Source organism: Aedes aegypti, chromosome 1, assembly GCF_002204515.2.
Source record: "Aedes aegypti strain LVP_AGWG chromosome 1, AaegL5.0 Primary Assembly, whole genome shotgun sequence".
NCBI classification, from domain to species: domain Eukaryota; kingdom Metazoa; phylum Arthropoda; class Insecta; order Diptera; family Culicidae; genus Aedes; species Aedes aegypti.
Window position 1 is genome coordinate 279,413,059 of NC_035107.1, and position 26,001 is coordinate 279,439,059.

Below are 26,001 nucleotides of genomic sequence, written 5' to 3' on the forward strand. Positions count from 1 at the left end.
TGTAAAACTCGTATTTATCAGAACCACTTGAATGTTTACGGGATTGTCACAAAATTTTAGGTATATTTTGAAATAAGTTTTGGTTCACTTTTCAAGAATTTTAATAGGGGAAACCACTAATTTTCGACCCACAAGAAATCTGTGCAACTTTCAGATTTTCATACAAAGTAGGCCGAAAACGTATGAATGGGTCGAAAGTTAGTGCCCGTCCGTGGACTATGTATTGCACATCGATATGTTACTGATCTTAGTCTATTCCTAAATAGTTAGCAGTACCTGATTACCAGGTTGCTAGAGGGATGTTTCGGTATACACCAGAGTGCATTGAAACGCATAGATTCAGAGTCAGAACAAGACTGTTCTATCATTGGAACATCAGCTCCTTTTATTTAGTGGCTTGCTGTAATACATTAACACAAATAATACAATCATACAATCTTATGCTAATGGCAAAGATGCCTGGGTCGGCGGTGACAATATTTGGCAATAACAATTTGGGTTGAAATATGAGCCTAGCGCATCGTCCAAACGGACGACCACCAACGAGTAAACATGCAGTCAGCATAACATGTAGCGCACTCGAGTGCCTTGATGCAAATTGCTTACGCATGCTGACCTGACCTAGTCAATTTGTAGACAAAACATTCTGTGTTGTATTTATTGCTTGGCTGATAGATGCTGGAAGGATGTTTTTGGGTCGATGCGTGTATAGCACACCTCCCCCCTTTTAAAGAATGATGTAATGAAATAGAAAGTGTAATGAAATCATTCTTGCGTTTTGCCTTCCCAGATGTCTTTGTTTGAGCTTTACAATATGTTGGTTTTCCTTAAGTTTCTAACACTTTGTCTTAACTAAATAACTTTATTTCTACACTAACCGAATTTTGCACTCCTCAGCATATAGCTGGGAACTTTCATCTAGGGTAAGTGACCAGTTATGGCCATAGTGGTTCCCTATTTCGCCATACATGAAAACTTGAATTTATTCACATTTTAAAAAGTTTTGTGTGGTTTAGGAGTAAGGTAAAGGATGTATCTTGATGTTAAAACATTCAAAAAGCTAATGAATGTAAAAGTTATCGAAATTTCTCATATGGCCAAATAGGGAACCACTATGACCATAACTGGTACACTTTCCCTACCTCGTTATTTTATTTTTTTAAGTTTCATATTTTTTTTTTTTTTTGTGAGAGGTTAGGCTCGGTGGGACTCTAGTTAAAGTTATTTACGCCTTAATTTTTCTATTTTTGTGTACATTTACTGATTTTCCTGAAATTATGTGTTCTATTTCGCAATTTGGTTCACTGATTTTTATTATTTTATAAGTCCAAGATAAAAGGAATTAGTTTTTCTTCTATTTTCATTTTTTAAGAAAATCATGTCGTTAATTGCAATTTAATGGGATTTATGTTATTATCAAACTCTTTTTTTCTTCGGTATTTATGCTCCAATAATTTTTTGTTTTACTATTTCATGTGACTTTTCAAGTTTAAAACTTTAATTCATTACTGAATGATTCAAAGTTATAAATGGGTTCATTACTATTTTCTAATACGTCTTGCGGGAGAGAAGCCTTTCTGCCAAATATCAACTCAAATGGGGTAAAATTAATGAAATTCTTTAAATTATTCCCTAGATTTACAATGAATCATGACACAAAATATCAATGGAAATTCGATCAAATTATTATCCAGGAATAAGGGAAGCAAAACAAAAAGTTTCTACAAAGCTCGTTCATGTATGTTCTGCATGAATGGATCAGTTTTATGTGTTTTTTTTTCATTTCCATAATAGAAATCATGAAAAATGGGAGAGGGAGGGATTAGATTCAGAATTATGAATGTAGCCCGGATAAAAAATACAATAGAAAAACAATATAACGTATTGTAACTGTACCATTCAATATATTGGAAATACAATACAGTATATGTAAAATGACAATACAATTACAGTACAATATATTGTTTTGAACAGTTCACTGTATGGTATATGAGATTTTTGCAATATAATGTATGGGTGGTTAAGTATCGTAACAATACAAATCTAAATATTTTCTCATACATACATTTTTAAAATACAATACGATATATTGTTCATGTATTGTCTTGATTAGCAATTTGTGTATTGTTGTACAATACAAAAACAATTCAACAAACTGTATTTCACTTAGTGGTGAAAAATATAGAATTTGTATTTTGTATGGATTGTCCCCCAACTTACCGGATATTCGTGCCAACAGTAGCAAAATAATTTTAACTTTATAGAAGTAAAGATATTTATCATGGTTGCATTCGTCGTTACAGCTAATGTCAAGTGACTTCTTAAAAACTACCTGTTTCTACGTTTTGAATATTTTTCACCCAACATTTTTTGCTTTCTAAACTTGTTTTGTTTACTTCTTTCAGCAAAGCTACGTAGAAAAAAGCAAGAGTTGTTTTACGCGAAAATAGGAATTTGACCAAAATTGTAAGGTATAAACCCATTTAAAAACAATACAGTGTTCTGTTACAATGTATTATATTGTTTTTGAATTGTATATCCAAACAAGAATAATGTTGCTTCGATATTCAATTACAATACGTTATATTGTACATTAATGGTTTATTCCATTGAATGAAATTGATCATGTTTCACTGTTTTCTTGGTATGCTTTCTAAAATTTTATCAATAACATACAACTAAATGCAGGAAAACGAGTATGACGGTGAACCTCATTGGCTGAGGCACCGAAATGTTCTAACAAATGTGATGTTAGTGCCAAAAATCAGCTCTAACATTAAAAATCGGGGAATCCCACTTCGGAGTGAAATTGATCACTTGTCAATGTGATTATTGTTAGTTTTGAAATAGGGTCCTAAAGCCCTGTCCCAATTTTAGTGCCAAACGCTAAAGTTTAGGCCAAAAACACATGTTTACTCAATTTTCTAATGTTTTCCGTTGGTTTGAGCCCAAAAAACATTTTTTTAGAAACTACCGAAAAGCTAAACATTACATATAATTTGCAATTGGATTAGATGGACAAATTGATGTGAAGATTTGCGAAAAAGTATTTATCGAGCAACGGACTCATGTTCCGTAACCGGTCGTTTGAGAACGTCGCGACCCATTGGAAGCCCACACAATAGAAACCTCAGCCAGCGCAGTTGCTGGCTAGTGTAGTGTGCTATTCCTATACCTAAAAAACAATGCGCTCTCGGGCTAGGCATTGGATATATATAGAAAGCGTTGTGTTTGGATGGGCATCTAATTCTTCCGAAAGAGGTGCACTTTGCGAAAGAGGACCACGTGATTATTGAGCTGAAATCGAATTCAGGTTAACTTCTGCGTTCATGAGTCCTCTCATGGCGTAGTGGTTAACGCGCCCCAACTAGAGATCGGGGAGTCGTGAGTTCGATTCTCACTGAGAAGACGTGTAACTTTTTCGCAAACCTTCACATCAATTTGTCCATCTAATCCAATTGCAAATTATATGTAATGTTTAGCTTTTCGGTAGTTGTTAAACTTCCACTCGGCTGGTTGGCCGTAAAACCACGATTCATAATTAAAACAAGTATTTATCGAGCAACGGACTCATGTTCCGTAACCGGTCGTTTGAGAACGTCGCGACCCATTGGAAGCCCACACAATAGAAACCTCAGCCAGCGCAGTTGCTGGCTAGTGTAGTGTGCTATTCCTATACCTAAAAAACAATGCGCTCTCGGGCTAGGCATTGGATATATATAGAAAGCGTTGTGTTTGGATGGGCATCTAATTCTTCCGAAAGAGGTGCACTTTGCGAAAGAGGACCACGTGATTATTGAGCTGAAATCGAATTCAGGTTAACTTCTGCGTTCATGAGTCCTCTCATGGCGTAGTGGTTAACGCGCCCCAACTAGAGATCGGGGAGTCGTGAGTTCGATTCTCACTGAGAAGACGTGTAACTTTTTCGCAAATCTTCACATCAATTTGTCCATCTAATCCAATTGCAAATTATATGTAATGTTTAGCTTTTCGGTAGTTGTTAAACTTCCACTCGGCTGGTTGGCCGTAAAACCACGATTCATAATTAAAACAAGTATTTATCGAGCAACGGACTCATGTTCCGTAACCGGTCGTTTGAGAACGTCGCGACCCATTGGAAGCCCACACAATAGAAACCTCAGCCAGCGCAGTTGCTGGCTAGTGTAGTGTGCTATTCCTATACCTAAAAAACAATGCGCTCTCGGGCTAGGCATTGGATATATATAGAAAGCGTTGTGTTTGGATGGGCATCTAATTCTTCCGAAAGAGGTGCACTTTGCGAAAGAGGACCACGTGATTATTGAGCTGAAATCGAATTCAGGTTAACTTCTGCGTTCATGAGTCCTCTCATGGCGTAGTGGTTAACGCGCCCCAACTAGAGATCGGGGAGTCGTGAGTTCGATTCTCACTGAGAAGACGTGTAACTTTTTCGCAAATCTTCACATCAATTTGTCCATCTAATCCAATTGCAAATTATATGTAATGTTTAGCTTTTCGGTAGTTGTTAAACTTCCACTCGGCTGGTTGGCCGTAAAACCACGATTCATAATTAAAACAAGTATTTTTTTAGACTTTGTCACATCCTTTGGCTTAAACTCAAATTTTGGGTGTATTTTGTTTTCCGTGTCCCTTACGAAATGTCAGATAAGAACAACCCCAGTGGTCGAACTAAAACCCCTGTGGTGTTTTTGTCGACTAAGCGAACGTCAAACATGATCAAAAGTGTCAAGGTTTATGGACCAAATTTTTAAAATAAAGTTTAAACATGATATAGCCATTATTTGAGCGAGAAAAATTGCTAAAGTAGTTACAGTAACATACTTTTTCGTGTTATAAAATAAAAACAAGATTTCATTAAAAATTTTAGGACCCAATTGACTTTATAACTTAATTTGGGCCTCCTGAATTCAAATATGCTTGCCAAATTCTTAACGAGACAATATTTACGGGAATAATCAATAATTAAACTTCAAGAATACCGCAAAAAGCGCCTTAATGTAGGCAATTTCCAAAGAAGTTCTCTACTTTGTAGCAAAAAATCAAATGTTTTAACAAAACGAGCAACTTTGTAAGAGTTTTGATCGTAAAATCTGCTTTGGAGATATATTTTTAGCATCCTCACAAACTTTCAGGTTTGAACCATGTCTAAATCCTGGTTTAGAACTAGAAGTTCATGGATGTCTATCAATTTCACACTAAACTTGATTTTGGAATTTTAAATTATTTTCATAATAATAAACATTCTGTGGCACAAAAAACTTCACTATACACAAGTATACATTATTTAAGGCAAACACCGTTCATTTACTATAGGTTACAATGAATTTGGTGCACTATAAGTAAGAAATAAAATCGCGTGACACGGTGATCAATTTCACCCTACTGATCAATTACACCCGAATTTACGGTACTGAAATTCATCTTGATTTAAAAAAAATAACTTTAACAATTTACTAAGTCATGAACCTCAGCTTCATGGTTAGATAATTATGTAAAAATTGGATTAGTTCTATTAAATTTTAGAAGAATATCATCGTGTACGTCGATCCGTGTTTATCTATTGAGAGCCATTCTCAAAACTGTTTTTTTCAATTAAATTTCAGGCAAGTTAAAACGGCTGGGGTTACATGAAATGTAAAATTTCGAAATAATGTAAAATTTTACTACAGAAACATTGTGCTAACTAATGAAACAAACTTTAAGGAACGAATAACCTGCTAACACTTATTGTCATCATGTTTAAAACTTAGTATTTCAATTTGCCCGACCCGTTTTAGCTTACTCCGGTGTACTTTATAGCAGAAAGAACTCATATTTACAGAAAAAATGTCGATTAATTCGATTAATCGAAAAATACTAATCGATTAATCGTTATCGATAATCGGCATTCATGAACTGTAATCGATTACCAACTAATCGATTAATTGAGATTTTGCGACAACCCTATGAGTGAACTTTTCTGCTGTCGTCGGTCGACTGAAAACGGATGAATGAAATCAAATCCGTTAATAACAAACCGTTCTGCTACCAAGGGCTGCACACTGGGTACCAACAAAAAGAATGGAGGTCAAATATAAAATGCACCTGGTATGAATCCACATGTAAACCACAGTGTAAACCTGGGTGCTGCGAATTGAATACCTTTTTATTTTCAAGCAAATCTTGAAACATACTTCTTGTGAAGAATTGAGTTTGTCGTATTAGTCCCTCAAACGTCACTTTGAGTTCTCTGTTTATCAAATTTCGCTCTCTGATCTCTCTCTGGAGAGCTTGAATGAGTCCTAGCTCGAATGACTTTCTCATTGTGAAATCGGCTAATGGACCGATGCACGAGTTCACTAATCTGACGTTTGAGCGGTGCCAAATTCACTAGTTGCCATGGCCACGTAAATAACACGGCACCGCCCAAACGTCAAATGATGAACTCGTGCATTGGTCCATAGTGGGTCTGCTAGAAGTCCGTGGATCTATTCCATTTTTATGTGACTGTGCCTTTGGATTACAACGCTGAGTTCGTTCAAAAGTTGCCGGAGGAGCAATTGAAAGGATTATGTCGATGGTTTTTATTTATTCCGGCCGTAGCATACTCCCTCAATCAAGAAGGTGGGCTAATAAGATGTATAAACTCGATTCCTAGCATCAAACCGAATAACATCGAAAACGACGATTCTGATTAATCAATTTCGGAAACACCGATGGCGTCAGCATCTCGAACGCTTTGATTTTAAAGATTATTTGGGTGGCCAAAAGCCAAAAGGGGAAGAAATACTCTACCGACAAAATGTTGCGCATGGAGTGTCAAGTATTTATCCTTGTGTGAATATTAGGTACACTGTTGTTGAAATAAGTCTTAAATATCATTTAGACTATTAAACAATTTGTTGCAATATAAAGAAAATAACAAAAATAAATATATTTTTTATCTCTGAGTTTACAATACTTTCTCACGAGATCACATTACTCTCTCACAAGTAACATAACCACAATCTGGAATGTTTGGCTCCGACAATCAGGCTCCCGCTTGACAAGCAAATTGAGTCAGAACGCAGCACCCAGGTGTAAACCATTATTTCTCGCGTAACAATTCAAAAGGGCCAATCCTCAGATCGTTGACTCTGAGAAAATTCGATTTGAATATTATTCACCACATTTTCAATTCCTATTTTTCAGAATTCAAATCAATCAATGTGATTTCTTGCTAGTTGAGTGACGATTTACTATTACTACACGCTAATAATCGATTTTATTCTGAAAACTGACAAAAATGTGGAAAAAATGATGAGTTTAAATGCTTGGCCCATTTTCGATTTTCATCAAGGCATGGGCCTTTTTTATTGGCCAAAATAGAATTTTATTAGCGTGCTTGGCCCAAGGCTAGGCCTTTTCGGTTTTCAATGAATGAGCAAGAGAGAGTCATTGGCCTCTCACCATGCTAAGGCCAATGACAGTTTGCGAAATTTTCCGATTGTAGGCCCTCTTGATGGAGCGAGAACCAATCATTGGCCTTTTCGAGCGGGGGCCAATGAATGATTTGTAAAAAAGCGGTTATTGGCCGTTTTGAAAACCGAGTTTATAACGGTAAGATTTATGATTATGTTGACAATGTTTGCACAGTTTGTGGGTGTTGGGAGATGCTATCGAATGGTATCAAAACCCAATTTGTTTACAATTTGATTATTGGCCCTTTAGAATTGTTACGCGAGATTTCAAGATTTTAATATCTCAGTACCTCTTTTCTCGGGAAAAATTTCAATTACTCATTGGAATAAGTCGTTATAACTTAAAGTTTTCCACATTGCAAAATTAATTATACTGAACAGTACTGGGGATATTAGAATTTTCTTTCGGAAATATGTCTGAGGATCCTCTGAATATTTCCTGCTAGATTTTTTTTTCGAAGATTCTTTCATAAGCTCTTCCATACTTCTAGCATGCTTCTAGGCATTCCTCCTGGGTTTTTCAAGAAATCTTCGTGTGATTATTCTGTTGACTATCTCCTTAGGATTACTTTCTGATATTTCCTGATTTTTTTTTTTTTTTTGAGATTTATCCGGACTTATCATCCAGATATCATTCAAGGATGCTAGCGGAAGTTTTCCTGGGATTCTACCGTGAATCGTTCTGGTATTCTTGTGGAAATATTTCTGGAATTCATTCAAAAATCTTTCTGGGAATCTCATTGAGATGGTAGAAGAATTTTCGGAAGAATTCTGGGATAATTTGCGAAAGAATAGCAGATATTGCTGAATGAATCTGAAAAATCTGAAAGAGTCCCATGAGGATTTATGGAAGAATTGCTAATAGGTTTTTGGATGTATTTCATAGTGATATCCAAAAGAATCCCAGAAGTTATTTTGGAGGAATCCCTGTAATATTTTCAGGAAATTCCCAGGGTTTTTGGCAGTGTTGATAGAGAGATTTTGATGCAAAATCAACTCAATCAACTCAAACCGTAAAAATGATTCAGTCGCAAAACCCGGCAAAAACTCGCGAAACCCGAATGTTGTTGTATACGTTAGAAATGATTAACATAATTTTACCAGACTAACAAAAAATTATTGACGTGTGCGAGTAAACTGTGGAAATACGAGACAATGAGTTAAAATTGTGAACCAACTCATCCATGATTTTTTGACTGCTGAGTTGCATGATTGACAACTCACGCATGAAAAATCTCAAGCATGAGTTGTGCGAAATTGAGTTTTTCACATCACTGGTTTTTGGGAGAATTTCTGAAAAGGAGATTGGGCAAAAATGTATGGGGTTTGGTCCCGGAATGTACACGGATGATTCATATATCATTTGAAAGATCTAAATGAGACAAGAAAAAGTTGATATGGGGCCAACAATATTCGTCGTGGGAGAAAAAAGTTATGTAAGCTGGAAAGATGTGAAAAAAGGTATGTTTTGAACGGTTTTCTATTAAATAATATTTTCTTGTGCAAATGTTTTGAGCTCGTGCGTATGCTTGTACTTATGCATGTTTTTATTTAACTCCGTTTATATTTTTCAAATATTGTGATTTGAAACAGATTTCAGGACGTTTTGTATTGCTGCAATGTAAAACTTATAAACATACGGAGATGAAATAATAAGGATATAGGTATGTGCGTTTGAGAAACACGTCGCTTTAGGTAACAGTTGGACACAATTATCAAACCGTATTATCCTAATTCAGTGTTCTAATAATATGTTTGTTTAAACCAGCGGTTCATGTACTCAGGAACGAATTTCCACACTATATCCGTTTTAACATTACAGTGATTGCGTTGTTGGATTCTGTTCTACGCTGGTGGAAATACCTCGCATGTCGTACACAGCTTAAGCGTGCTGGAAATCTGCGCGACAGTTACCACACTTCTATCTTTGATACCAATAACATAATACTGTCATGCTATTGCTTCTCAGAGAAGGGAATCATTTGAACTGGAAGTAACTGTAGTGTTTGACTGTTTGCTGTGAACAAACTGCCAATAATCCGAGCAGAACCATTTCAGTTTGCTATCAATGTCAGTTCCATTGGCGACGTCTAAGCACATGTACCTCCACAAATGCTTCGCTAAGATCGCTACATACTCATGAGGATGTCAATAATGTGAATGTTCAGAAGTAATCACACTTGAGTTGGGAACGTTCATCGTGATGAACGACATGCAAAAACATGAAATCGGATGGTGGTCGATCAACAAAAGAATGTGCAGGTTGAGGATCAACGGTCAATCAACGGCACTGATGATGACAAAGATGCAACTGTAACGCAAGTAGGCCTGCCACCCAAGCTTCCACGTCAAGATCATCATGAGAGATTAGAACGCCGATTGGGAAGATCAGTGCTCTCCGACTGGCGAACATGGATGTCCTACGCTTAATTGTTTTGCCGCCTCCAAGAATATGGCCATTCGCACCTTCTTCCAAGATAATCTCCCGTACTAATATAACTGGCGATCACCATTCCAAACGGACCCAAATCGATCAGGTATTGATGGATGGATTGCACATCTCCGACATAATCAACATCAGAATCTATCGTGGTGCTTACATTTAGCCTACCCTCTAACTGCGCTTGAAACTCCCTGTCATTAACGACGAACGGTACCGACGCCAGTCAGCGTGACCTTCAGCGATTGAAGTAGAAGGATTTCGCCACAGCATCGCTCCACATTTCGAGCAGTTGTTACCGGATTTGGTTTTGCTGGCTGAAACCCTTCTTGGTTGTTCTACTACAGTGAAAGTAACCATCAACCCACAGGTATAATCATTGAGTTTTGATCACGACTCCACGACTTTCGTATACCAACTCGTAAAACGATAATGATTGACATTTTAACTTAAGACTGGTAGGATAATGTAGGAGAACATGTGACACTAAACATCCACGTATGCAGTATACAGCGTGAGATGATTTATACTAGCGAGCTAGATTGTCATTGTTTTAAACACATGAAATCCTAAAACTTCGCATATGTTACTGATAAGTTCAAATGAGCATTTCAATTCACATTTAACGTTTTTTAAGGCTGATGATGTTGTTCATTGAGGTTGAGCTGATGGTTTTATTGATCTCTTTGCAAAATCCATTCTGGAGAAATATGTACTTTAGCTAAAACAATTACAGTCAGTTCTCTTATAAGACACCACACACTTTTCTTTCACCACTGTCTTCCAATTGTTTTCCATCGAATGAAGCTGACTTTTTTATTTGCATATACAAGTCGTAATGTTACCTTATAGCGAGAAAAAAAAGGATTGGTCGGTCGATAAACTGCAATTAGTTTAATGTGAGTAGCAGGGTCTGGTAGAAAACTTATCTGAATATACGTACATATTTTATAACGATTTTAAAGTTATTATGGTCTAACATCACCATGTAATATTTTCATCTCTGAATCAAAGCTCTAATTCACTTCTTTAAAGCATAGAGCTTTTCATCATCATATAGGTGCTTAAAAAATATATGTTTTTATTTTTAATCGATAAAAAATATAGCAAAAAAATAATAAAAAACATAAAAAATACATCTCAAACCATGCGGAATAACTTTTTTCTCCCACGACGAATATTTTTGACCCCATACAAACTTGTTCTTGTCTCACTTAGATCTTTCAAATGAGATATGAGTCATCTGTGTACATTCCGGGCCCAGATTTGCCCAATCTCCTTTTCCGGAATAATCCCAAAGCGTTGATTGAACTCCAGAAAGATATACGGGAGAACAAACGGAATTTCCGAAACTTTTTTAGGGGAACTCTCATAAGAGTATTAAAATGATTTCCGTAAGAATCTAAGTGGTATTGTTAAGAGTCCCGGAGGGCTGTCCCAATGTTTTAAGGGATTTTTATTTGAACTCAAAAGGAATTTTTTATGAAGATTTCACCAAGAATTTTTAGAAAATTTCCAAGGAAATCAACTTAAAAAATCATAAAAAAAATCAAGAACATTTCCCGAAGAATCACAGAGATAGTATCAGAATATCAGAATTCCAAACAGATATTCGAAAATTTCCCAGAGAGATTTACGGAAAAAATAAAGCAGTTTCCGTTAGATTTGAAGAAGGATTTCTAGAAAAGGGCGCGGAGGATCTCCGAACAATTTCTGAGGAGTTTTCGAAAGAATTTCTGAGAAAATTTCTGATGGATTTCGGATGGATTTCCATAATATAGATTATTAAGCAAATCCCCGAGAGTTATCAGGAAGAATTTCCGGACGAGATTTCCGAAAGTATTCCATAGGGATTTCCGGACGAATTCCAATAACTTGAACGAAATGATCTGACAGTGAAAGAATAGATTTTTTACTATAGTTTCAGAATGATTTCCGGAAGAATCCCAGAAGAATCGGAATAATCCTGAGAGGATCTAAAAGGGATATCCAAAAATGTCCCAAGGACATTCACGAAGGAATAAGTGATGGTTTTCTGGAAAAATTCAGATGTCTAATGTAATAAATTCTGGTGGTTTTCCGGAAGAAATCTTGAAGGATCTTTGTGAGGAACCCCGAAAGATTTCTGGAAAAATCTTTTTAAATAATTCCATCCCACTGAAAAGCAACCATAAAAACATTTTCGGCAGAATTCCAGGGAAATTTTGCGGATGAAACCGAGAAGATTTCCATAAAAATCCAAGAGTAGTTTGCGGGATATTCCTATAGAAAGTCCCAGGAAGAATCACATCGCGATTAGAGAGATTACTATAATAATTTCACAAGGATTTCCAAAAGAAACTAAGAGGACTTTCCAAAAGATTTTTGGAAGAATTTCACAGAGATTCTTGGTAGATTCCCTGAAAGATTTTCTGTAGCAGCGTAAAGCAATTGCAAGAGGAAACCCAGAAGCATTTTCAAAATAATCCAAAAATGATTTTTGAACGGACAGCTAGAGATAGGTTTAGATTATTTTAGAAGGAAGATTTCGTATAAAGGATACCATGAGGACTACCGGAAAAACTTCAGCGAGATTTTTGGGATAATCGCAGAGAAATTTACGGAAGAATTGATGAGGGATTCCAGGAAGAATCTCAGTAAGATTTTCCAAAAATCCCAGTAGAACTTTCAGAATTTCTTGAAAAATCCTAAAGTGATTCAATTTATGATCTTAGATGATCTTCCGGAAAAATCCCGGGATATATGAAAGAAGAATAAAAAAATAGTTATTATTGCATAAACTTTAGTTGTTCGGCGACCATTTTTTTTTTAGTTTTAATTATTTCCGGGTCCATGGTGCAACAACCACGCTACATTAGATGAATCTTATGCAATAAAATTGGCTTGTTTAGGGGTATCCAGTTTCTTACATATTCCGAATCTACGTTTAAAATTGAACTAGAGTCCAAAGTTTCACAATTTTCCATAACCTGGAACTATTTTTAAAACGCGTTTGAAATTAGTATGGACATTACTTTTGAATCACCCCTCGGCAAATTTCACTTCAGGACGAGCTGTCATTATGTCAATTGAAATGTCATTGAGTCGACGGATTGAAATCTTTTTTGTCATTTATAATATCAAAATGATGATATTGAAGCGCAATAAAATTGTGTTGTACCGTCGATGGGGGTGACAATGGGTATGAAGGGGTTGAGATTGGGTCAATATGGATAAATATGATTTATGGATTATTTCAGCCAGTAACACTAATATTACTAAAAATAATAATTCATATGTTAGAGAACATATAATTACACGTAATTTATCACAATATACATTTTTAGAAATAGTAGTTTTTGTTTACTGTATCGATAAATTTGTATGTTGAAACTATATAAAAAATACAACATTAAATTTCTCCTGTGCAAAGTATCACGCATGTTTTTAGCCACTATCGTTATATTAGTAGAAGGTTGAAAGTCTTTTCATTACACTTCACACGTATTTTCCGGAATCTATTTGATTTTTCCACAAAAATTTCATTTTTTTCGGTACGATGTCTAAACATCAAAAATGAGGGTGAGATTGGGTCAAGTAAATCTAATTGAGTATTCTGTGCATTGAATAACAATGCAACGCATTTTGACAACTTCTCAAACCAGCAACCAGAACAGTGGTGGTAAAATGAACACTGTGCCTTTTACCGAGGGAAAACAAATTTCAATGAATTTTTATCACGCACGGACGATTAAGAGCATAAATCGGAGTATTTGGGTTGAAACGGAAGTCAATTGAAGTGAAAATATCAACGAAAACTTAGATTTTAGATAACCACATTTGAAAATCGACACTAACGTAACTTTTAGCTCGGAGGTCTTGAGGTTTTTCAGTAAGGTGAATGTCGTTATGATATGATATCAAATCTAATACTTTTCAATTCTTAACAGATATATTTTCGGGAATGCAATGAACATGCTCAAAAATATTTGTTTTGCTCACGTTTTTTGCATGGTATTCATTTTACCACCAACAGCTGTTCATTTTATCCACATAGTGCAAGTAAAATGAAAATTTGCATCGTTTTTTGCTAGCAAATATGTAAAAATTTACTATTTTAGTCTGAATTCATGTCCCTGCTATAGATAACATCCCTATTTATCATGTTGTGCGATCGAACTATACAAATTCATCGCTTTTATATCAGAAACAAGATGCTATCCTCAAGATGTTCATTTTACCACCCCTTCCCCTACTTGCAATAAATAAAAAAAAGTTGTGACGGAGTGAGGCTACAAAAGAGCATGCCAAAAACGGAATCCTACTGTACTGTGCATGGCTACCAATTTTGGATTTGACGTTTCAAATTCTTGGTAGCCGCGTTCTAGTCTAGCGTGATTAACGATAAGAGCCTAATGAGCCTTTACATTCATAACAGTCAAAGTAAAACATCTGGGAGTTAAGTTTTCAAGTAAGTTTCACTGTTGGGGGCTTAAATGCTTGACAATACACACGAAAACCTATGGTATGATTATTTAATTTGGTTAAAGATTGATATTTTGGTCTAATATTTTAGGAAAAATAACATCAAAAACATCGTCTTGTTCACAATTGATCGATAGGCTCTTTTCGAATGTCAGGCAACATTTTAATCTGTGCGGAGCAAAAATCTAACAGACGCCGCGGAGCGCAGTGAAGTTTTAACTAATTTTTTTTATGTTTTTTAAATTGTTTGTCCAAAACGTTGCAAAATTATTCGACTGTGATGGCCAATGTGTAAGTAATGCCTCAAGAAACGAGTGAGTTATTTAAATGCGAAATTGTTACAAAATTTCTTGTTCCCGAATTTCAGCCCGTGTAAAAACCCACTGAAGTATTGTCGTCTGTGTCTGTCCGAGGATGAGGAATTGATCTTGATGGAATCGGGCGACAAGTTGACCACATCCAGCAAACTGCTGCTGCAGAAGTTGTTCCTCTATATGAAGATAACGGTAAGTTAACAGGGTGTCGTCTCTACTTGAAAACCTTGGAAAGTCAGGGATTATATCTTAATATTAGCATAAATCCGAATACTAAGATCTACAAAATCTATATGATGAAATATGGGGCTCAAATAGCCGTAGCGGTAAACGCGCAGCTATTCAGCATGACCAAGCTGAGGGTCGTGGGTTCGAATCCCACCGGTCGAGGATCTTTTCGGGTTGAAAATTTTCTCGACTTCCCAGGGCATAGAGTATCTTCGTACCTGCCACACGATATACACATGCAAAAATGGTCATTGGCATAGTAAGCTCTCAGTGAATAACTGTGGAAGTGCTCATAAGAACACTAAGCTGAGAAGCAGGCTCTGTCCCAGTGGGGACGTAACGCCAGAAAGAAGAAGAAGAAGAAGATGATGAAATATGATATTGGAGGCAAACGATGGGATTTTTTTCTCGGCCGAATTTTCTGAAACTTTGCAATAAGAAACACATTAGTATAATGCACATTGTAACCAAATATGAGCCCTGTAGCTTTAAAAAAAAAACCCACTTCCGAAGAGAAACAAAAGTGCCTAGAATAGGATCCGGCTCCCTATCGTGCGGCAGGTACGAAGGTACTGTAAGCCCTGGGAAATCGAGAAAATGTTCTTTACGAAAATATCCTCGATCGATGGAATTCGAACCCACGACCACCTGCTTGATCTTGCTGAATAGCTGCACGCTTACCGCTACGGCTATCTGGGGTCCCAGGGGAATGATACATTCTGGGGAGCGGTTCTAGGAAGAATGGTTTTCTGGGGAACAATTATAATCATGATTACTTATTCACGATCCTTTTTCTAACCATTCGCTTTCTCTTTGTCCAGTTCCACAACGAGCAAGACTACCCGAGTGCGATTTGCTACAGTTGTTTGGATCGGTTCAACAACTTTCACGATTTCCGGCGAATGGTGGTCCGGAACCACAATGCGGTGAAGACGTTCCGTCGCCTGTTCGGAGATCAGTATGACGAGGAACCCACCACCATGATAGAGGTGATAGATGATTCGCAGCAAGAGATGGAAATTAAGCAGGAATTCGAAGCGGAGGAGTCCAAACTTGCTGAACAAATAGAAATTGATTACAAGCCACCGAAGGAAGAAGTCAAAGAGGTGGACGTCTATCACCTGGATGGGGAGCTGAAGACCGTGGTGGTCAAAGAGGAAAGACTTTCGCCGGAGAAATCGCTGCCAGCAACTCCTGAGAAGGAGCAAAGTCAGGAACCAAAGAGATCTCCCCCCGTTACAAATCTCAACGCGAATATCAGCAGGGTAACTGTCCTGAAACGTCCCCAAGGGAAAGTGTTGAACTTGGAGCATGCCGAGAAGCGAGCCAAGGCGGCCATTTTATCCAGATTTTCGGTGGTCAAATGTTCACATTGTCGCGCTGTCTTCCGAAACCGTGAGAATTTGCTTAAACACGAGAGGGATGATCATCAAAATGTTACCGAACATCTGTTGAACAAAAACGCTCCCTCAAAGTCTCTTCCGGTTATAAAAACTAGGCAGATTTCCAAGCCACTGCCACACTCTCCAGTGGCCCAGTTGTTCAAGTGTCCCCATTGCAGCAGCAGTTTTATTCAGAAGTCCAACTACGAGCAGCACATCAAAACTTGCAAGGCTGCTGCACTATCGAAACTGAATCCCCAAATAGTTGTTAAACGAACCACTCCGGCTGCCATGAATGAAGTGATAAAGGCAGCCGTGGCCAAGATTGGCAGAAACGTACAGGTCAAACCGGTTGAACTCGTCCAGGTGAAACAGGAGGAAACGGAAGACCAGCGCATCCGGTGCCACTATTGTCCCCTGACCTACAAGACAAAGTACTTCCTCAAGAAGCACATGCTGGACGTGCACAAGATCGACGACTACGAGAACGTGTTCTACTGCCACGTGTGCAAGCTGAACTACTCTTGTGACGAGGATCTGCAGCTGCACAACCGGGCCATCCATCGGTTCCAGTGCAAGCAGTGCTTGGAGGACTTTAGGACTTGCATGCACGCGCAAACGAACGACACCAGGACGAGCGAGAATGGGATCATCAATAAAGGTATTTAGGGTTGAAGAGTAAGAACAGCCCCCAGTGCTAGTCGTAGGAATGATAGAGAAAGCCTTGTCTTTATTGAGCATGTTTTAGTCGTGTCGAACACCGTTTTAATATTTTTTAAAATTTTAAACATCGTTTAAATGTTAACGAATGATTTTTAATTTGAATGTAACGTACCCTTTATATTTAAATACCCTCCCCTTGGTTATGCGACCTTGCCGCGATGGGAGAGCATAATCCATTAGCCCATATGATGGAAATCAATAACCTCGTGAGTAGCTCGTTGTTTCTGAGCAGATGAATGAATAAGCATCCAAACCAACACCACTGGCAGGAAGATAATGATCCTTTCTTCACCATAGCGTTGTCAAATAACGTGTAACTTATCAGTTTTTCTGGCAGCACTGCCAGCCTAATATCCCTCTTGTTTCTAAGGAATATAAAATTGTTAATTTCTTCGGAAATAAACAACCTAACTCCGATAATTGTACGAGAAAGGCGAGATGATGGCATAGTAACTTGGATGTGGTATTATCTGGATGATCGCAGCGAGGAAAAATGTATAATATCATGTTATATGGTCTGTTCAGCGGTAAATTCTAATCAGTCTTTATGCAGTCATTGTTCTGGCATTGTTACTGTATCTAATGTGTATATTGAAATATTTCATGACGTAATCCGGGTACTTTCATTCTGCTGGTGTTTCACGACCGTTTCGGTAGTACACAAATTATCAAGAGTGCTCGTGAATATAAGTGGGTTACGGAGCTCGTCGTCAACATGTTCGAGGATTGCATAATTTGTGTTACGTGCCGCAAGGAGGAAAAGGATGTTAAGAAGGTGATCGAATGTGGGTACTGCCACAAATGCGAGCACTATGATTGTAAGAATGTCTTCGGAAGCGCTGTTCGGAAACTACGGAGTCAACCTTATTTCTGCTCCCTGCAATGTAGTGAGCTGCATCAACAAACGAAATCGACCGTTGAAGCTGATTCCCAGATGCACCGAGACATACAATTAGTATTAAAGGAGGTACGTGAGACACGGGCTGAAATGCATGCAGTCAAAAACACGGTAGGAGACATGGAGAAGTTCCAATCTTTTCTTTCAGAGAAATTGGACACTCTGCTTGGCGAGATTCAATCAACGAAATCTGATCACAAAGCTCTGAAAACAGATGTCGAAAATCTCACTTTTCAACAGCAATCTGTGTGTGATCGTGTTGATAGGTTGGAACTTGATCTGGACCGTTATAAATCGTTCTACTGTGTCACAAAACGCCGTAATTATTGGAATACCAGCAGTCGACAACGAGAATCCTAATGAAATTGTGCGTAAAGTAGCAGCTGCGGTGGGGTGTCAATTGCCTGACGACGCAATTCTTGATGTCAAACGCTTGCTGCCGAAGAATGCAAATCGAGATGCCTGGCCTTCCAGTGCAAGACCCGCCCCTATCAAAGTATGCTTCAAGACGGTATGCCATAAAGAGGAACTCCTTTCAAAGAAAAAAAAAATCACGGATCGCTGCGTCTGTCGGATGTCAACCCTTCAACTGCTGAACCTAATCGAAAAGTAATAATACGGGACGAGCTAACTCCATACGGACTCCAGCTGCTGAACGAAACGAAGGATGCACAGGACCAACTAGGCTTCAAATTTGTCTGGCCCGGACGTAATGGTGTAGTTTTAGTCAAGCACTTCGAATCTTCGACTGTCAAGGTGATTCGCAGCATGAAGGACTTGGAAACGCTGAAGAGATTGAGCAATAAACGACTTTATGCCTCTAACTCGTCGTCACCGGATGAACAACAACCGAACTCGAAGCGACGATTGTAGATCTGTCTCTGTTTCCACGCTTCAATTAGTATTTTAATTTATCATGTATTGTAATAGAGCTTATGATTGTGTAGATGATTGGATTGCAAATAAAAGTATACTTGCTCATATCAACTGTAAGATTCTGCAAATAAACGCACGAGGTATCAATGTATTATCCAAATTTGATTGTATTAAAGAGCTTCTTGAGAGAAGTCATGAGCGGTTTGATGTGGTTTTAATCTGTGAGACATGGATTAAGCCTGATCGTACTCATTTATATCAAATTGAAGGCTTTGTTGGAATCTACTCGTGCAGAAATGAGTCTCATGGAGGGTTGGCTGTATTTACTCGCGCTGACCTGCATGTAGAAGTTCTTGCGAATAGAACAATAGACGGATTTCATCACATACATTGTCAGTTTAAATCGTTGAGCATGCTGTTTATCGAACTCCTGTATTTGAGGTTCGTCGATTCTTCTCGGAATTGGAGAACATTATCTCTGCAGTAAGAAATGGGCAGAAATGCATCCTTGTCGGTGATACAAACATTCCTACGAATATGACTAGCAACAATATCGTTGGGGAATACATACGTCTTCTTGCTTCGTACAATCTAGTAGTAACGAACACCAATACTACTAGACCCGCCAGTAATAATGTACTTGATCATGTCATATGTACAGATACATTAGCCGAAAAAGTAGTGAATGATACTATTTGTACTGATTTGAGTGATCATTCTTATGTTGTTTCATCCATTGATATGTCATGCCACACCACCAAAAAAACTCTGTCAAAACAGATTACAGACCATAATCGATTGAATGATTTGTTTCGCCAATCAATGATTAATTTACCGCTTACAATGACTGCCAATGAAACTCTGGAATATGTGATTGAATGTTATAAATCACATCTCAAAGAATGTACTAGAACAGTGACATGCCAAGCTAAAGTTTAAAACAACTGTCCCTGGATGACTCTTGAACTCTGGAGACTAATTAAAGTAAAAGATAAACAATTGAAAATATCCCGTGCGAACCCCACCGATGACAGAGCTTCTACATTATTGACTCACGTATCTAAGATGTTACAGTCGAAAAAGGCACAATGCAAACGTGAATATTATCTGCGTATTATAAATTATAAATCTTATGTCTCGGGAAGATCTGCTTCAAAAAAATCGGTAAGGAAAATCCGAAAAAAATGATCAAACCATCACTGACCCGTTACAAATGTGCACCGCTTTCAACGAATATTTTTGCAATATTGGCAATCAATTGGCGTCTACTATTCCGAGCAACCGAAATATCCATTGGTTCGATACGATACAAACTGCCTCGTCTTCTATGTACCTACGACCTTCAACGCCTAATGAGATTATTTTGCTGATTAACGGTTTGGATATTAAAAAATCTGCAGGACACGATAAAATATCCACTACATTCGTAAAGGTTCACCATGACTTTTTCGCCGAACTTCTGCATCATGTATTCAACGAAATTATCCAGACTGGACAATATCCTAGCTGCCTGAAGCAGGCACGAGTCATTCCGGTTCTTAAATCTGGTGATCCGACAGAACTGAACAACTATAGACCGATATCAACTTTGTCTGTAATTGACAAAATCTTAGAAAAACTTCTTGTCGCAAGACTTGTTGAGTACTTGTCACGCTTCGACCTCATGTACAGTCGCCAATACGGTTTCAGAAGAGGTTCGAGTACACTTGCTGCTACTTGCGACCTTGTTGAAGATCTCTATGATTCTCTGGACAACCGGAAGCTCGCTGGGGCTTTATTCATCGATCTCAAGAAAGCTTTTGATACTGTAGATCACAATCTTCTGATTGAAAAGCTCGAGTGTCACGGAATCAGAGGAACGCCCAAGCAGTTGTTGGAGAGTTATCTTGCGGGACGGACTCAATATGTCTATATGGATGACTGTGAGAGTCCTCCATTACCCATAACAATTGGAGTACCACAAGGTAGTAACCTTGGTCCTATACTTTTTCTGCTGTACATCAACGACTTGTGTAGACTAAATCTCCATGGTAAGCTTCGTCTTTTTGCTGATGATACGTCATTATCATACAACGGAAACGATTGTGCCAGCATACTGAGGTACATAAAAGAGGATATAGAGCTACTAATGGAGTATTTCAGTGAAAATATGCTTTCGTTGAATCTGAATAAGACTAAGTATATGGTGATTCACTCTAAACGTCGGCGCATTTCCAGTCATGATCCTGTTATTATCCGAGGATACACTCTCGAAAAAGCATCCGAGTACTGTTTCTTAGGATTAACCATCGATGAAACAATGAGTTGGTCAGCCCACATCAAGTCACTCAAAAAAACGTTAAGCTCGCTTTGCGGATTGCTTCGGAGAGTTTCACCATTTATGCCATTCTCTTGCATGCAGAAGATATACTTCTCGTTAGTACATTCCCGGCTGCAATTGGGGGCTAGCCAGCAAGTCACTCTTAAATGAGTTGCAAGTATTGCAGAATCGATGCCTGAAAATAGTTTACAACAAACCGTTCCTGTTTCCAACAAATCTTCTGTATTCAGTTGTCGATAAATCAATTCTTCCGATTTACGCTCTGCATGAACTACTAATAGTAGTCCAAATCAGGAAAATCATCACGGATCCTACTCTGCATCACAACACAGTCTTAACCGTCAATCGACAAGAACGAGCCTCGCGTCAGGCGGGAAATTTCATACTCCCGCGGCCCAGCGCTGACTTTGGTCGGAAAAAATTCTCTTTTATTGGAAGTAAATTGTTCAACCAGCTTCCCACGACCTGTAAAACTTCTAGATCTCCTGCTGAGTTCAAAAGATCTGTCAAATAATACCTCAAGAGTAAAATCCAGCAACGCTAGTCTTTACTAAATCGCCCTTTGCTTCTTTTTTTCCTCTTTTCCCGCATTCCACCGCCACGAAATGCTCCGCCCACCGCCATCCACCAACCACCCACCGCTCACCACCCAACGTCAACCGCTCACCACAAACCGCCAACCAACAATCGTCACCACTTGCCTTGCCGCCCTTTGCTTTCCTGCATTCAACGTCGATTTCTACATTGAGTTACGTATCGCCTATCATCAGGCTTGATAATTCTCCTCAACATCATCAGAGTTCGGTGACATACTCTAGAGCAGCGTGCTGCCAGTGCCTCTTTGCGAGGGAGCCAAAAAATGCTAAGCAGCGAGGCAACGAAAAATGAGCGAGGAAGATGCAGCACAAAAAAAAGCCGAGTTAAATTCCATCAAAAAAGGGTGCTCTCACAACTCCCCGAGGACTGTCTGTTCGGGCGGCAGACTCGAGAGTTCGTTTGAAGTGTGAGTGATGGTGAGCATCGCAACGAGAGAGAGAGAGTGTCTGAAAAAATCCTCGCATTTTTCTGCACTCTCACTCGAATCGCTTGAGGATCTGTGTTGAAAATTTTGAGTTTATTTTTTTCTCCTCAGAAAAACGGCAAAATCGCCTCCTCTTTGCATCGCAGAGGAGTTTCTATCAAGCCTGGCCTATCATCATCGTCATTCTACCAAGCATTTAAAACACGCGAACCTTATTGTGTTTAATGTAGAGTAATTGTCAGAAAACTACTAAAACACTTCCTTCAAAGAGCTCATTGCTCACTGGAATGTGTTCCAAATGAGCTGTATATACTTGAATTGTTCTCAATAAACGAAAAGACGAGTAGGTTTTGTGCCTGTTGGAGGAAGCAGCTTTAAAAAAGTTCACCTCCAATGGGTTTTTTTCCTTGCTCCACCTTAAAAAAAAAAACTTCATTCAAGTGCTCACAACAACGAGCTATACACATGGTTACTAATGGCTTTTAGGGCGTTATCCCAGATTATGCGAGAATTGACATTTAAGACTCTAATCTTACGTAAAAGACAGGAGTAATCAGAATAGCACTTGAATGACAAATTATTCAAAACCATTTCGACTAGACAGTATTAGTAATGGCACTACTTCACTACTATTTCAAACAACTTCTGATGGAGCTGCTGATTTTCACAATGCTTCCTTTTCTCAGAAGCAAGTGAATATGGGTACTTTTCAAAAACTACCACGTCACAATACTAATAAAAAAGTAGTGTTCCTGTGGGCGCCATTGCCTAGTCCGTCTGAGTATTGGTCCTGGTAGAGGGGAAACTTGGCAAAAGCCAGACCGAGGGTTCAGCCTTGACAAGTTAAGCTGTCAGGCAGCTCCAACTGAATACCATACAAAAAAACGTACCCTCTGTATTTAAATATACATATTCAAATATAGATACTTCCGGTTGCAGTGAAGATTCATCAAAAAAGTTAATGTCCTAATATAGGGTTTGATACATCAATGTTATATACCATAGATAAGTAATACTTACTGACTCAGCTAGTGTAGTATCAGCTCTTCAATCCGAGTCCCCCGCCCATCCATGGCTTCAAGGTATTTTACGGTTTGCCCCACCTGACACAACCTTTGCGTGGATCCCTGGACATTGTGGTGTACCTGGAAACACAGCTGCTGATCGCCTCGCTGGTGCAGGATACGCGTCAACAAGGTATACAAACAAGGTTCCTCTTCAGGGCATCAAAAGATGGATAACCAAGTCCGTCAACGCGCAGTGGGCAACCGAATGGTCCCAGCAGAGCACTTGTCATTTACGCAAGATCAAACAAGATACCCAACCATGGACCGACGTTATTTCATTAAAAGAACAGCGGATCATCTCCCGACTGCGGACTGGATACACCCGTTTATCGCACAACATGGAAGGCTTGCCTTTCCACAGAATTTGCACCACTTGCAATACACACAACAAGGTGGAACATTTCCTATGCGTCTGCCCTCAGTACGAATTTCATCGTAGAAACCATGGACTAACGGGGAGCATTCGGGAAAACCTATGCAACGATACGACTACACTCAACACTGTCATCTGTTTCCTGAAAGATTCAGGACTATACTCCCAAATATAACCTTACCTCTACTTTTTCCCGCAGTCGGGGTATCTCTGCCGGTGGAGGGTTTCGACCTTCCTCCGGGAGAGCTCTACCTTGTTCTTGCCTCCCCTCCATTCCCGGTTTAGTGTGAAACAATTATGTTTAGTTTGAACCTGTTGCTGGCGACTAATTTTATCTCACCGAAAACGTGTTTTTCAAATTTTGTGATAGTTTATTTGTATTTTGATATGCTGCTTGAAAGCCTGTAAAACTCCTTATTGAAAGCAGCCTTTCTGGCGCTTTTCTGACAAATGGTGATGAACTAGCCGTATGCGCTAAAAATCACCTTAATAAAGAACAAAAAAAAAAAAACATAGATAAGTGAGCATTTCAAGAATACCTACTACAGGGCTTTTTAGAGACTTTTGGTCTCTAATTCAATGCAAGTCTTTATTTTTAATGTATGTTCTTTAAAGTCTCGTTTTGTACCGAAATTGTCTCTAAAGTCACTATCTTCCTTCTCATTGATGTCAACTCCGATCCAAAAAACCTCACCAGGAATTTCTACAAGGATTTTGCTATTCAGGATTTCCTCCAGATAATGTTCCACTAATTCCAGTTACCATTGGTTAGTGCATAGCAACTCTAGCAGATCCTAAAAAGTTTCCTACAGGAGTTCTTCCTAAAAAATCCCAAATGTTTATTTCTAAGCTAATGCCCGGAGAGACTGGCCATTTGTCTACACCGACTGATAGACACAATTTGTGATACAGAACAGCTACGGAGGAGTTGCCCCTATTGGAAGTGCGCAATAAGAACGTCTGGTTCGGTTGGAATAAAGAGAAAGTTTATTTTATAAAACTAAATCTAGCCTACTATGATAGGATTGAAATAAGCAGAGCTTACTGATCTTCAACACTCCTCCTTGAGGGAGCAGGACCCGTCATTGATTTCGGAATTTTCAAAAGCAGTTTTTGTATTCAGAATTAAGAAAATTTACATGAGAATGTGTTCACTGTATTCTATTGTCCAACCGAAACACAGTGAACACATTTTCATCGAATAATTTTTAGTTTTGAACAGAAAAACTGGTTTTGAAGTTTTGATGATGACGATGATTATGATGACGGAGCGTTGAGCGTTAACGTTCAACGCTCCGTCATCGTACCGTGAAGGCCCCATACTCTGCGCACTTAAGGCTTTTCAAATTTCAAACAGTTGTAATTAATTGAAAACAAAACACAATACTCTGAAATTTTGGAAGCAAATACTTATTGATCTAGTGTATAAGGAAAAAATATAAAAGCTTCACTAGGTAATGATTTTTATTGCAAATTTTTAATTTTTCCCAAAGGTGTCCGTGTTCCTAACTCTGCGCACTCATTTCTGCAATGCTCCTTATTCTGCGCATTTAGGTTCCTAACTCTGCGCACTCGATAAATTCTTTATAACAATTGAAGTATTTTACTAAAAGCATCACTAGCATTTAAACTCTGAATTAATCTTCATTTTCTTGCTTTATACGGCTTTACGTCCACAGTGGAGCGTGGAATATCTCTAACATAGAAAAAAAAAAAAAAAAAATCTAAACCAACATACAAAAAGGGTACAAACTACGTCTTTTTTGCGTTCACCCTTGGCTTGTAGAGGAAAATTAGCTTTGACTGTTTATGTATTTTCACTAGAAAATTAAAAAAACACATTTTCTTTGGTTCGGTTTGGGTCCGGGTTTGGTATTAAATAATTGTCTCGGATTCGGGTCGGATCCGGGTTTGAAGAAAATAAATAAGAACCTGGTTCTGGTTTGTTATATGTGAAACCCGAACATTTCTACTAAATACGAAGAATAGTTTGAGCGAAAGGGTATATCCATTCTTAATGTGTTGGTTATCACTCAATCGAGACGTAATTAATGAACGATTCCTATTGCAGACCAATAACAGTACTTTATTGGCGTTTCTATATTGTACATACGATTAAACCTCGATGTTCCATTACTCGATATTGACTCATGAAACTATACAAAAATCAAAGTTATTTGATTGCATGATTAGGGAGCATTCAAAAATTACGTTCATCGTTCAGGGGAGGAGGAGTCTACGAAAATGTGACAATGCATGCATTAGGTACTGTAAAAATCGCGACAGGGGATTGAGGCGACGGAGTGTAGAAATCCTTAAAATATGATGGACGTCATTTTTTAGACTTCCCTTACTATGATGGTCCCCTCAAACAATTTTCCAAAGAATTTCTATACCACACGCAGAGAAATGATTTTTAAAATCAATAATATTCTGTATTGAAATCAACAGAAAAA

At 38.2% G+C, this 26,001-nt stretch overlaps 1 protein-coding gene across 1 annotated transcript; it reads left to right on the plus strand.

Annotated features, from left to right (window-relative positions):
- The first annotated feature begins 14,483 nt into the window (after positions 1-14,483).
- LOC5576568 (zinc finger protein 777) lies at positions 14,484-17,072 on the plus strand. Its single transcript, XM_001662702.2, has 3 exons — positions 14,484-14,634; positions 14,711-14,849; positions 15,707-17,072. Exons 1-3 carry the CDS (start codon positions 14,624-14,626, stop codon positions 16,934-16,936), a joined length of 1,380 nt encoding a protein of 459 aa, XP_001662752.1. The 5' UTR covers positions 14,484-14,623; the 3' UTR covers positions 16,937-17,072.
- The last annotated feature ends 8,929 nt before the right edge of the window (positions 17,073-26,001 follow it).